The sequence below is a fragment of the Pezoporus occidentalis genome, unplaced genomic scaffold (assembly GCF_034315485.1).
Source record: "Pezoporus occidentalis ecotype Australia unplaced genomic scaffold, CSIRO_AGI_Poc_V1 ctg189, whole genome shotgun sequence".
NCBI classification, from domain to species: Eukaryota; Metazoa; Chordata; class Aves; order Psittaciformes; family Psittacidae; genus Pezoporus; species Pezoporus occidentalis.
Window position 1 is genome coordinate 1263642 of NW_026913737.1, and position 12973 is coordinate 1276614.

At 55.4% G+C, this 12973-nt stretch overlaps 3 protein-coding genes across 3 annotated transcripts in view; 2 read left to right on the forward strand and 1 right to left on the reverse strand.

Moving 5' to 3' along the window:
* The window catches only part of RGS5 (regulator of G protein signaling 5), a 52955-nt gene that overhangs the window by 27464 nt on the left and 12518 nt on the right, over positions 1–12973 (forward strand). The window lies entirely within an intron of this gene.
* LOC134162405 (1-phosphatidylinositol phosphodiesterase-like) lies at positions 1738–4343 on the reverse strand. The gene is given in 2 exon segments (XM_062616152.1): positions 1738–2932; positions 2935–4343. Coding segments are annotated over 2 exon segments (1050 nt in total). The 5' UTR covers positions 3818–4343; the 3' UTR covers positions 1738–2765.
* On the forward strand, positions 5108–7822 carry HTATIP2 (HIV-1 Tat interactive protein 2). Its single transcript, XM_062616258.1, has 5 exons — positions 5108–5508; positions 5582–5689; positions 5771–5908; positions 6665–6726; positions 7295–7822. Exons 1-5 carry the CDS (start codon positions 5329–5331, stop codon positions 7518–7520), a joined length of 714 nt encoding a protein of 237 aa, XP_062472242.1. The 5' UTR covers positions 5108–5328; the 3' UTR covers positions 7521–7822.

The window sequence follows — 12973 nt, forward strand, 5'->3', positions numbered from 1 at the left end:
TCTCCTAATGGTGTGAGACCTGCTGCGAGTCAGAGAGGTGCTCATAGGTGTATGGCCCTGGGAGGCAGCAGGCTGTGCCCCTGCCAGTTTCACTTCTGCTGCAACTCAGGATGGTAGGGCAGAGCAGTAGGAATAAAATATTCCCACCTTTATTTTTGTAGCCACAAATAGTTTCTGGTATTGTTTGAAAAACAGAATCAGAGTGGATGAGACCTAGAGGCTGCCACCACAAAAACATAGCCAAGTTCAAAGTTCTTTGTGGGGACAGGTGCCCTGTGTCCACAGGTACCTGGGCTCAGAGAGCAGTTCCTGCACAGCAGGTTGCTTTGCAGGTAGTCGAAAAAGGTACACTTTGTGGGAGGGAGAGAAGACCTGAATTAGCTTTATAGCTCTGCTGGAGCTGGGTGATCACCAAGAGCCCTTTCACATCTTGGGTGTTTTCCAAGGCTCAGCCCCCCAGGAAGGATTCAGGATGCTGCAGGAATCTACAATGGAAATATGCTTCCTTTGCTATGCCCTGGTCCTGAGCCACAGACAGAGGTGATGCTCCCTCTCACGGGGGAGCCCTGCTGTAGGCAGTATATGTGGGGAGGGGGCATGGGTGCCCCTCTCATCTACAAACCACTGCCAGGGGTTGGGGAACCCACCCGCAGGCTGTGACTGCAGGGCTGGCCAGGGGAAAGTGGCTCAGCTGCTGCAGCCATCGCTGCCCGCCCAGGCTGATGCTCTGTGCCCTCTCAGCATGCTCAGCCGTGCTGCAGCAGGGTCTCACGGGCAGGGCAGGGTGCGATGCTTGCAGGAGTACCCAGACAGCACTGGGGGCACCCAGGTGTGGCTGGGACCATTGGTGCCAGGGGCTGTACGTGGTGTGTGGGGAGGTGGCACTGGCCCTAGCTCCTGCAGAGCTCCAGGGCCAAGTCCAGGCCCCACAGTGTGTCCCCAGGGAGTGCCCAGAACCTGGTGCAGTGAGACCCTGGGGCACACATCACCACCATGCTACACACTCATACCCCCCCCCCCCCCCTCCCCCATGCAGAGGCACCCTTGTTTTTGGCAGAGGCTCCGGCCCCACTGTTCCCCTCCTTGTGCAATGTCCCCTGGCAAACCACAGAGGAACCGAGTCACCCTGACTAAGCCAGCTTGGTTCAGCCGCTGACCACAATATAGTGGACACCTTCCTGGGAAGCCCCCTCGCTCCCAGGGAGGGATCAGCAACTCACCGGAGAGAGGAGGCACACAATGGCACCCTTCAGGGGTGTGGTGTGGTACCAGCAGGAACCCAGACCATGACAGGGTGCAGCCCTGCTGCTTCCATCCCCAGCTCCACCGTGGGGACAGAGGTGGCTCTCTCTGAGGCTTTAGAGGCACCTTCTGAGTGCAGGCAGGGGATGGCTCCTTCCCACCTCAGAGTCAGTAGAGGGTGGTTGACCCATAGAGTGTTCCTGAGCCTCAGGGTGCCTTTGGGCACATCTCCCAGTGCAAGACCTGGTCTGCAGCCTGAGTAGCCACTCTCCTCGGACGGCCCTGGAGAAAAGCAGTGCCTGATAAAATCTTTTTCATCATTTGAAAGCGTTTGGCCACAGGAAGATGTGTTATCCAAGTGCTGCCCTGGCTTGGAGTGGGGGAGATGGTTGCAAGCATTAGCTAGGGACAGAAGGACAGGGGTGCTTTAAGACAGCCCCTGTGGAGCAAAAACATCCTCTGCTGCAGCCAGGAAATCCTGTGGCATCCCCTCCGGCAGGCACTGTGCCCAGCTGCATTTTCCCTGAGGCAGGAGGATTCTTGAGGATGTTCTTCATCTTTCATCAGGCCAGGGATGGGCTTTCCTCTTTCTCACCTCCCTGCTTCAGTGCAGTCGTTTGATGCTTCTCCCCTGGGATCTCCACTGTCTTTCTGCTCCAAGAAGCTACTGTGTTGTGACTTGCCAGTCTATTTAAATTGCCAATTTATTTTCTGCAGGTAGGGCAGGCACTGGCATTATGTGCATTTTAAGGTCTTTTTTACATCTCAGCCTCTTTGCTTTTGTGGATCTGCAAACTGCCCTGTCCATGCTGCCCATGCTGTTGCAAACTGCTGGGCTTTGCCCTGTGCAGCATCCTCCAGTTGTGTGTGACACCAGGCAAGAGGTATCCCCATCTGAATTGCTACTATTGTGGCTGTCCAGCTTTCCGTACACAGGGTCGGGTGGTGCTTGCTGAAGTTACCTTTCTAAAAGTCCTGACTTCTGGGGCAAGCCCCTGAAAGAAAAAAATAAAAGCTAAAATAATGAGGGGAAAGATGTTGCTAACCATTTGTTGTCACCTTTGAACTGAAGTGACTTCCTTCTCCTCCCTCTTGCTGTTCTGCTTTCAGAGCAAGATGATTACAAACACTAATTAAACTGTGCTTGGGCCATGGGCAGAGGAGTACAGGCTTTTTCCTATCTGAGCAGTAAAATTAAAAGGTATTTTCTGCACTTTTCTGCTATGAAATGGCAAGGAAACATGGGGAGTGCTTTCCTAGGTTCTTTTTATTTTTATTCACCCTTGAAAGGAAAAGGACTGTTTTGCAGAGAGGCATTTTGGGTGGACTCACCAGCCTGACAGGAAACAAGGCAGGATCTGCTCCTTCCACCCATACCTGCTGCTCTGCCAGGGACTCAGTTGGCCCAGCCGTGTGATGGGACTGTATCTGGCTCTTCTGGGGACAGCTGCATGGAGGGGGCAGTTCCCTGGGCTGCCCTGCTCCAACCACAGCTGCCAACCCTCCTCTTCTGCCTCTGGCAGTCAAACGCTTCCTGGTGCCCAGCAGCTAGAAAACCCACTTCTGCTCTTAAAGGCACTCACATCCTTCGGCAGAGTCGTGGGGCTGGGAGCAGCGTCCGTCCTGATGAGCACCACCGCAGGCAGTGAGCGGAGCTGTGCCGGCTGCCGCGCCTCTCCCCTCTGCTGTGGGGGTGCCGCGAGGGTACGGTGGGGCTGCTGGGGGCAGCTGTAATGTGTCTGCTGGCCTGCAGACCATTGCTCTCCACAATGAGCCGGAGAAGGCCTGCCCCAGGGAAGTCCATGATGACCACCCCCCAGCACACGGGCCGTCCCCGCCGGCGCCACAGGTGCTGGTAGCAGCGTGGGTTCACAAAGCGGGCCACCTCCTCGGGGCAGGTGAAGAGCCCGTTGCCAGAGCAGAAGGTGAGGTGCATGGTGGCAGGGTCCCCGCTGGCCGCCCTCTCTAGGTGCCGCCGTGCCTGCACCCACTTGCGCTCCAGTGAGAGCACGTTCCAGGCATCACTGATGCTCAGCTGCTCATAGGGGATGCCCAGCACCTCCTGCGCCAGCGCCTCCAGCACCACAATCTTCCCTCGCACCTGGCCCAGCGTTGGTACCTCCTCCCGACACCACACACAGCCCTGTCCCTCCTCCAGTAAGCAGCGCTGCAGCTGGGAGGCGAAGCCAGGCCGGGAGAAGATGGGCAGCTCCTCCTTGATGCGCATGAGCACAGCCTCGCCGGGGTGTGCGCGGAGGAAGCGCAGGGTGCGGCGCAGGACCCCCCGCAGGCTGGCCCGCTGGAAGGTGCAGAGATGGTACACATGGAGCTCGCCCCGTGCCAGCCTGCAGCGCACATCCAGGAAGCGGACACCAGCTGCCAGCTGAGCCTCCAGGCCCCAGCTCTGGCACCGCAGGCGCCGGCCACCGAACAGGCTGAGGGAGTCGTGGGTGCCAGGGATGGAGAGGCGGGAGAGGGGCAGGGAATCGGGGAGCCCCGCCATCCAGTCAGGGCAGCAGGCTGATGGCTGGGGCGTGCAGTCAAACGCTGCGCTGCGCCAGCACTGCGCCTCCATGCCACTGGGAGAGTAGACACCCGGTGCCTGGCCAGCCGTACAGAGGCCTGCCGTGGAGGAGAAGCATAACTTGAGCAGTGGGAGCACCACATGGCCCCACGCATCCCAATCCCACTCCTGCCCAGAGGTGTCCCCACCATGCTATGAAACCCTATGGCATACCACGCACCCCGTACATGTTGCTGCCAGTACTCTGCAGCATCGCACTATATAGTTCCCAGTCCCCCTCCCGTTCTCAAGCACTCATCCCACTACCCTGGACACCCACTACACGCCAGCCTTCCCGTCCTGTGCCTACCTGGGTTTGCCTGTGGCTGTGGGATGCAGGCCACCAGATGGGACGCACAGCCATGGGTGCCAGAGGCACTCTGGCAAGTAGAGCGGGATGCCGGCCATTAACCCTGTGATGGTCATGACGCGCATCCTGCCTTGCATGTGGCACGTGCACCAGGGATTCATCCTCAGCCCTCGGCCAAGAGGAGTGCTCGGCAGACATGCCGGGCTGGAAAATCACCTGGCTGATCCCTAAAGCCTCTGCACCTCCCTTCTCAGGAATCAGGATAAACAGGATTGGGGTGCTGCAGGGCCCCTTAATGCTACCTGTGGGAGCAGCTAGCTGTGCAGAGCCCCTGGGTGCCCACTGCAGAGTCATGTCCCAGGTCGGCTTTCAATGGCACCTGGCCTGCCCTGTCGATGATTGCCATTGTCCCTCTCATTGTCCCGGCAGCTGGTGCCTGGGGTGGGTAACTTGCCTGCTGCCTTGAGGACACAGCTATGGGGCACGCTGGCCAGCAGCGCACTCTGCATCAAATGGGTTTGGGAAGGAGATCACAGACACCTGTAAGCATCCCACCAGGAACACATCCCCTCTGCCTGAGCATGGAGGGCAGAGGACTTACAGGATCACAGAACTGTTACGGTTGGAAGGAACCTCGGCAGATAATCCAGTCCAACCACCCTGCTAAGGCAGGGACACACAGAGCAGGTTACACAGAACGCATCCAGGCAAGTTTTAAATGTCTCCAGAGACAGAGACTCCATGACCCCCCTGGCAGTCTGTTCCAGTGTTCTGCCACCCTCAGCATAAAGCGTTCTTCTTCATGTTGAGGTGAAACTTCCTGGGTTTTAGTTTTATTGCTCCTCGTCCCTGTCGCTAAGACCACTGTAAAGCATCTGGCACCATGCAGCCTTCCAGGACGGCTTTCTGCTGTGGGCTCTGCCACTGCAAGGACACCGAGCGCAAGGACAGGAAGGGGAGCACTAGTATATTGTGTCCCTGTGCGCTGGGAGCAGCAGCGAGACTGAGGCGGGTCCCCTCGGGCAGCCCCTGCTCGGGACCCCCGGCAGCCTCCCTGTGCTACCTCCCCTACGCGCTGAACGCAGCCCCACGCTGAACTACAGCAGCTTCTGTCCGCCTCCTTGGCCCCGCTGCCAGCGCCGCCGGGAAGAGCCCTGCTCGCCGGGCGGTAAAGAGCGTGCAGGCGGAAGAGGCCCGCCCCACCTCGCTCGGCATGGCGGCGGAGGGCAGTAACGGCGGCAGCGGCAGGGGCAGGTCCTGCTTCGTGCTGGGCGCCTCCGGGGAGACGGGCCGGGTGCTGCTGCGGGAGCTGCTGGCCCGGCAGCTCTTTGCCAGGGTGACCCTGATCGGGCGGCGCTGGCTGAGCCTGGGCGAGGAGACCGGCGCGGCCGTGGTGCGTTGGGCCGGGCGTCCCTCGGGGGTCCCGGGAGCCGGGGTGGCCGCGCTGACCCCTGGGCTCCCCGCAGGAGCAGGTTGTGGTGGACTTCGAGCGGCTGAGCGAGCACAATGCTGCCTTCCGGGGACACGACGTCGGCTTCTGCTGCCTGGGCACCACCAGGGCCAAGGCTGGCGTGGTGAGTGGGGCCCCGGGGGGAGCAGGGGTCCTGCCTGCCCTCTCCCTCCCATGCTGACCCTCCTCTGTCCTTTACCCACAGGATGGCTTCATCCGTGTGGACCGGGACTACGTTGGGCAGGCGGCAGAGCTGGCGCGGGCAGGGGGCTGCAAACACTTCCTCCTGCAGTCCTCCCGGGGGGCAAACCAGCACAGCCGCTTTCTCTATCTCCGGGTGAAGGTGAGGAGGCGCATGAGGGGAGCTCCTGATGTTCGTGCAGGAGTCAGAAAATGCTGGGATGCTCAGGAATGAAGCAGGAGCTGAGGTCTCTAGAGATGAGAATGGTTCTGGGGGTCCTGCTAGGGCACAGGGGAATGAGGGAAGGGGGCTGGCTGGACAGCTGTGCAACTGGCTTTGTCCAAAGCAGCACAACACTGGCATACAGCATCTGTCTCCTTCTTCAGACCACAGAAAGACCTGCTCAGGTCTCCAGCCCGATCCCAGCTCCCCAAACTGGGACGGCTTAACTGCTAGGTGAGGAGGCTCAGGGCTGTGTCCAGATGAGATGTGAACTATCCCAGGGTGGAGAACCCACAGGCTCCCCATGTGGGACTGTGATCACTGTGAAGGTTTTTTTGTGTGCTACAGCCCCCAGCATCTACTGGGCTCACTGCTGTCTCCAGTGTCCTGTTCTGGGATCCCTGGGCTGGGCACTGTCCAGATGCTGTCTCAGGAGCATCCAGTTGCAGTTAGCATGATGGTTGCAAGGGTGCACTGCTGATTAACAGTCCACCACCTTGGACACTCGCCCTCCACTGCCTTTTCCTGGGGAGCTGCTGGCTGCCCTGGCAGTGTCTGGCCTGTACCAGCTTTACATTTGCTTTAGTGCAGTCCTGCCCATTAGTTAACAGCCCTTTCCTGCCAATTCACGGCATGGGAGAGATGGTACTTGCAGTCACCCTTGTCTCCTTTCGTCCTGCCCTACTGCTGTGACAGGGAGAAGTGGAGAACCTGGTCCAAGCTGTTGGTTTTGATCGGTGTACCATTCTCCGGCCAGCGTGAGTAGCAGTGGAGGGAGGGTGGGCACAGGACTTGGGTGGAGGGTTGCCAGGTCAGTGGGCTAGGAGATGGAGAAAGAATCTGTAAAGGGAGGGCTGGGGAGAGAAATGGAAAAAGCCACCAGCTGCAGATGCATCTCCTGGATAAGCACACTGCTTCCCAGTGCTGCAGGGAGCAAGCACAGCAGTTTACCATGGCCTGTATCCCAATGCTAGTGTCACATGCCATGTAAGAAGAGGGCTGGGTTGAAAGCAGTGGTTGAGGGACATAGGTCAAAGCTTATCTCTGCACAGACCTTGACCTTCTGCAGAGGAGATACTTGCCTGTATCTCTTCAGGTGTACCGTGCTCTTGCCACCTGGGAGTACTGGCATACTAGTTTTGACAGCACAGTGGGGAAAGGATTTTTATGTCCCAGGACTCAGCTTGGTCACGTTTTGGGACCCTGCCAAAGCCTCGTGGGTTTAGCAAGCTGGGCTGGGCCCCTAGCACAGCTGGAGAACCCAGTCTCCAGCTTTCTCCTGAGGGATGGCTTCAGTCTGACCCACCTTCCCTGCTCGCTCTGCAGGGTGCTGCTGTGCAAACGCCAGGAGTCCCGGCCCATGGAGTGGATAGCCCGGCAGTTTCTGGGTGTTGTGGCTTGGGTCTTCCCTACTGCTTACTCAGTACCTGTGGAAATGGTGGCCAGGGCTATGGTGGCCAGTGTGCTGCAGCCAGGCAAGGGGAAGGTGGAGGTGTTGGAGAATGGGGACATCCATAAGCTGGGAAAGGCAGTGTCACAGCAGGGCACATAGAGTAAAAAGGATGGGCAGGAAAGAGTTTGATTCACTGTTCAGATACTCTTCTGGGCCAAGGATGAGTGCACATGTGGGATAGGGGCAGGGTGCTCGCATGGCCAGTGTGGAGGTAGAGATGCACTTCTTTGCATGTCAGCTGGTTCTGTCGGCTGATCAAAAATGCAGGTGCTGGTTGGTGGGTGACAAGAAACTATGTGCTCTTCTGCTGGGATCCAGCATGGAAACCTGGGTAAAAAAGGTGTAATTTTATTTCTTAAATAAAATCGTGTGACTGGTCTGTTTGTGCCATCTTTGGGTTGAAATTGTGTCTGTCACCTCGTCAATTGAACTGCATCTGTTCACAAATTGTGCCTTTGGTGACCTTTCAGCGAGCACACACAGGCAGGTGGCCATGCTGTGGACAGCCACAGGAAAGCAGAGGCAGTGCACAGCTGCCTGTGCTGAGGCTGCACTCCACAGAGCACACGGTGGCACCAGTGCCACTTAAATAGTGGAGCTCCTGGAAGCTCAACAGTATTTGGTGAGGTGCCTAGGGTGTGAGGTGCCTAGGGTGGTGGCTCTGCCTGTAGTAGGTCTCTTGACCTGCCTCTCTGTCCTCACTGATCTGCTGTGGGTGCAGAGGGACTGCTACAGGGATGCTGCTGTTCAGAACCAGACTGTCACTTTAGTACCTGTAGGGGCATAAACACTATGCAAATGCTTGCATTGACTTGAAAATGCCTGTACCAAGCAGGCTTCTCTGGGCTTTCCTTACAGACACAAGTGAACCAGAGCTCAGCCCTATGTTCCCGAGGGTGCTCTGCATGTGCAAGAGGTTATGCCAGCCCCATGCACATCTCAGGCTAGGTTTGCCCCTGCCCCATGCTGTCCTAGAAGAGGAGCAGGTCCCTGCCGTGGGCACAGAACAGGCACAAGGAACAGTGCCGTGTTCCAGCCTCATCCCTGACCGCTCTCAGGGTCGAGGAACTCAGTGGCTCTGCGGCTGGGACATGAGTCTTACGTGACTCCCGAATTCCCAGCTGGCCAGAGTCCCAGTGCTCTGGGTAGTGCTGCTTTCCAGGATTTTCTGTTCAACCTCACCCATGGCTCCTGTGTCAGTGACTTGGCTGTGGTGAGTGGAGTGAGCCTGACTCTCCTCCTTCCTCTTACACGAGCACTTTACTCATCGGGCTGGGCCTCAGAAGCTTGGGGGAGGCAGTTGGCTGGTATAGCCTCAAACTGTGTGTTAATGGGGAGTGTGTTAATGGACTCCTCAAACACGTGTAAGGCTTAGTGCAAAGGTAACAAATGAGGGGCCATGGAGCCATAATTACTGACGAGAGCAAACTCAATACTTTTAGAGTAATATTTAGTGTCAAAAGGGAAATACGAGGTAGGCTGGTCAGGAGCATCACACAAGTATCTGAGGGGTGTTAAGCTTACGCAGCACAAAGTCTGTGTACGCATGCAGCACTGGATTACATAGGCATAAAAGCATGCCAACACACAAAGATTCTTGAGAAAAGGCGATGTGCTTACACAGAGTGAAAATGAACATCTGAAGTGGTAGACCTTAAAGGAAGTGAAAATTGAAAGGCAAGGCACAGAAGATTTGAAGAAAGCATCCTAAAGGCATAAAAATTAATCATAACGATGTAAGAAGCCCCAGGGATGGAACATGACCTGGCTCTGTAAGAAGGAAAGAGATATCACAGAAAGGCTTGGTGAGTTACTTGCAGTGGCCTTTACTCTGCAGGAGCTCACACCAGCATTATGCCTTAGGGGACAAAGCACCTGGGGGGGAGGGGGGAGAATAATTGCTTTAAACCCCACTTTTAGAACACATGGTTAGAAATCTCCTGGAAGGAGTGCAGACAAACTGCCGAACAGTTGCCTGGGTGAGAATTACAGCAATCCCTTGACCAGAAAGTCAGTGTTGTTACATATGATGCTAATTTTTAAGAAGTTCCAGTGGGAACCAGGAAACCACAAAGCAGCAAGGCTGCCTTCTATAAAAGTCAAGTAGTTAGAAAGGATAATAAAGTCTTGAAATAACATGGCCTAGGATAAATCTGGTGTAATGGGAGATTCCACATGTTTTTTGAGGGGGCAGTTGCAAGGCACAAACCTAGAACGCTCTTGGGGGAAGCCAGCCATTGTGTACACAAGACAACTTGGTCCTCAGAGTGCACTTGGGTCTCCAAAAAGCTCTCCCAGAAGAGCTCTTAAAGAAATTCAGCTGTCGTGGGAAGAAAAGAAAGGTCTGAGTAGTTTCTTATTGGAAATATTTTCTTAGCGCTTTAAAGCCTTGAAACACACAAACCAAACATTTCTTACTGGACAAAGGTCCATGGAAAACACAAGCTATTTCTGTGTAACCCTTGTTTCTGCTCAGTGGTATATGGTTTCTTTTTCAGTGTTCCAGAAAAGTCTCTGCTGAAACGCACAACTACAATCCCAGCACATTATATCCCAGTATAGCTTCTTTATCACCCTGCATGGAGTTTCATCAGTCATTCTGGACCTAAATTTCCACAGCTTGTTCTGTGCATTCATTAAACCCCCACCCTAAGGCTGTGGAAGAAATTAAAGAGCATTAGTCACTGAGCAGAGCCACAAGAACAGGGGATTTGCCCATGCAGGGCTGAAAGAGGTATGAAGTAGGTAAGTCTTTAGGGGGTAGACCCAGTTCCTCTGTGGAGTCTCTCAGGACAAAGCTCTGGGCTCCTCTGGGCAGTGGGAGGTCTGCAGAGCTGGAGCCATGCCCCCTACACGCCTGGAGCAGCTGCCTGCTTTCCAGGGGCATGCAGCTCAGCTGGAGCTGGGAGGAGAGCACGTAGGAGTGTCTGTCTGCTGGACAGCATTCGCACAAACCGCCTGATCCCACAGATCCAAGCTCCCCTGGGATTTTGACGCTGACTTTATTACTGAAGATAAATGAGAAAAAATAACTGTATTCCCAATGGCTCAGCAGCTGAGCGCGAGGCTGGGGGGGCTTCCCATGTGGTCCCATGGCCTCGCTGTCCTTCCCAGCCCTGGAGCTGTGAGAACCACCGGCACCTCTCACCCACCCGCCACTGCCACCTGCTCCCCACACCGGGAGGTGCCCAGCGGGCTGGCAAAGCACCCTGCAAACAGCACCTCGGTGTCAAAGGGGCTTTTCAGAGCAGCCATGGAGCTGGCAGGCGCTGACCTGACACTCGCCAGAACACCCTGGTGACATCTCTGCTAGCAGATGAATGGCCTGGACGTGCCCTCTGACCCCGAGGGCAACTGGCACAGCCTATGAAAAGTGCTGAGCTTGCAAAGAGCAGGGCGCTGCACCACAGCTGCTGGGACATGGGGCAATCAGGCTCTGGGCTACCCCCAAATTCGGGTGAAGCATCTCCGTGCTAATTACGGTGCCTCCCCCCAGCTCCTTTGTGAAAAGCAGCCTGTGAAGGACTAAACTACCTCCATCCTCTGTGGCTGCCCTTGTTTCCTGCTCCCCTCAGTGTGGCACAAGGTGGGCTAGTGGACATATCAGTGCCAGGCAGTGGGAAGGAACCTGGAACCACTGCTTGAGTCCATCCAGGGGTCTCTCATCAGCCCAAGTTCAGGCAAACATCATTCAAGAATCTCATCCTTTGAAATTTTAGGCTGTACTTTTTTCATTCAATTTCTATTGCAAGCCAGTAAAAAGCTAGCCCAAGCTTTGCAGGGATACAGAGTTTCCAGCAGACTTGCAGCTTTCAGTTACTCACATGCTGAGATGCAGAAGCTGGCTTGCTGCGTAATCCCAAAACAGCAGAAAACAGGACTACAATACAAGCCCGAAGTGCGTCCAGGAACAGGAGCCAGAGCCAGGCACACCTCTGACATAGCTCAAGGGGGCAAGAAATAAGGCTCAAGGCTGAGCTTAAATGTGGCCCTGGGCTGAGGGAGCAGGTAGGGTTGGTCAGCACAGTTAAGGCCCTTGGGTTGTGGACAGCCAGGGAGAGGAGCAAGATCCCTTGTTTCCAGCTCTGAGCTGTGGGTGTTAAACAAGGCACTTAGATGCACATTTCCATAGTCACCCAGGCAGCTGAGGTCAGGACAGGCAGGTGGCAGACTTTCAGGGTGAATCGTGAGCCCACACCTCGGGTGGGATGCCCGGGGAGCAGGGGATGGAAGCAGAGTGGAGCCTCACACCTTCTGTACTGTGCCTGTGCCTGTGCCAGGGTGGCTGTAATTGTAGAGGCACTGTTGTGGGGTGGCAGAGACCCATGCGGGTGTGAGCAAGTCCTGATACACAAACTGCAGGAGAGCTGGTGCTGAGGCTCTGCTTGTGTTTGAGGGTTTCCCCCTCATGCAGACCTAGGTGATGGGCCATGGCCCAGGTGACCCTGCTGAGGACAGGCTGTCACATTCTGGCTGACAGGCAGCAGGGAGAGACCCAGGATGGCTGTGTTACCATCTCCACTCCAAGCACAGCTAAGCCGTGTTAAGAGTGACTCCATGGCAGCTGCTGGTTGCAGCTCGTCATCCGCCTCAGTGGCACGGGGAGCCACTGCGTGAGGGCTTTGACTATGGAATCACTCAGAGCCAGGCTGGTCCCAGTGTTCACCATGATTTGCTTGGCAGCAGCAGCCTCACTGGCTGGGGTTTGCCCATACACTGTGCTGGGTGCCTGGCTGAGGCTGGAAGAAACTCATGCCACAGATGAGAGCACTATAGAGAGGCACTGGCTCTGTGACTGCGAGTTAGTGGTGCAGTCAAAGAGATCTTACCCAAGCAAACAGAAATGCCACAGTGCTGTGCAGCACCCAAGCCTTAAGGAAGCAAGGGACTGCGATGGGACAGAGCTATGCAGGGTGAGCCAGGGACCAGTCCCTGTTCAGGCCCTGCATCCCACATTGTGGTCACTCCAGTCTCTGGTGTGTTTTACTACTCTGAAGCGGCATCAAAAAGGATCCAGATTTTGCACATAATAAAATTCTGGGTGGGATTTTTTTTGGCCTTATCAAAGTGTCACTGTCAGATAAAACTGCAACATTTGCTACGATTAAAAGTTTTTTTTACGCTTATATTAAAATGAATTTGTTCTGGAACAACAGCCACTGTCACTCACCAGCTGATAACCACTGTTGAAGCTGTGGATATTTTGACATTAGCCACAGCCTTCAATTCAACAGCAGGACTTCTCATAAGCTCTTTTTAAGAAAGTGACATTTTGCACTGGAAAATACCTTTCTTGAATGAAGTATTTCTGCCTGGCTTATCTAAATACTGGTATGTCATTAAGGAGAAACTCTATGGGCTTCTTGAAGTGCCCCAAACAGCAGGCTGGCCCTTTGAGTTTGATTATCAGATCAACCCCAGAAAAAAGCACATTTTTTTTCCCCTTGTGTGAGCTTAGGGAGTAGAAAACAATATCCAGAAGCTGCTGTGCCGGGGCCAGCTGGGGAGGACGAACGGCATTGGTTACAGAGCTGGCGGGGGTCCAGCTCCCT

What these genes read in the sequence shown, in the direction of transcription:
- HTATIP2 (XM_062616258.1), top strand. Translation starts at nt 5,329, where the DNA reads ATGGCGGCGGAGGGCAGTAACGGCGGCAGCGGCAGGGGCAGGTCCTGC. An exon ending in CCAGGGCCAAGGCTGGCGTG is followed by an intron (nt 5,690 to 5,770) that starts GTGAGTGGGGCC and finishes CTTTACCCACAG; the next exon opens with GATGGCTTCATCCGTGTGGA. An exon ending in TGTACCATTCTCCGGCCAGC is followed by an intron (nt 6,727 to 7,294) that starts GTGAGTAGCAGT and finishes CTCGCTCTGCAG; the next exon opens with GGTGCTGCTGTGCAAACGCC.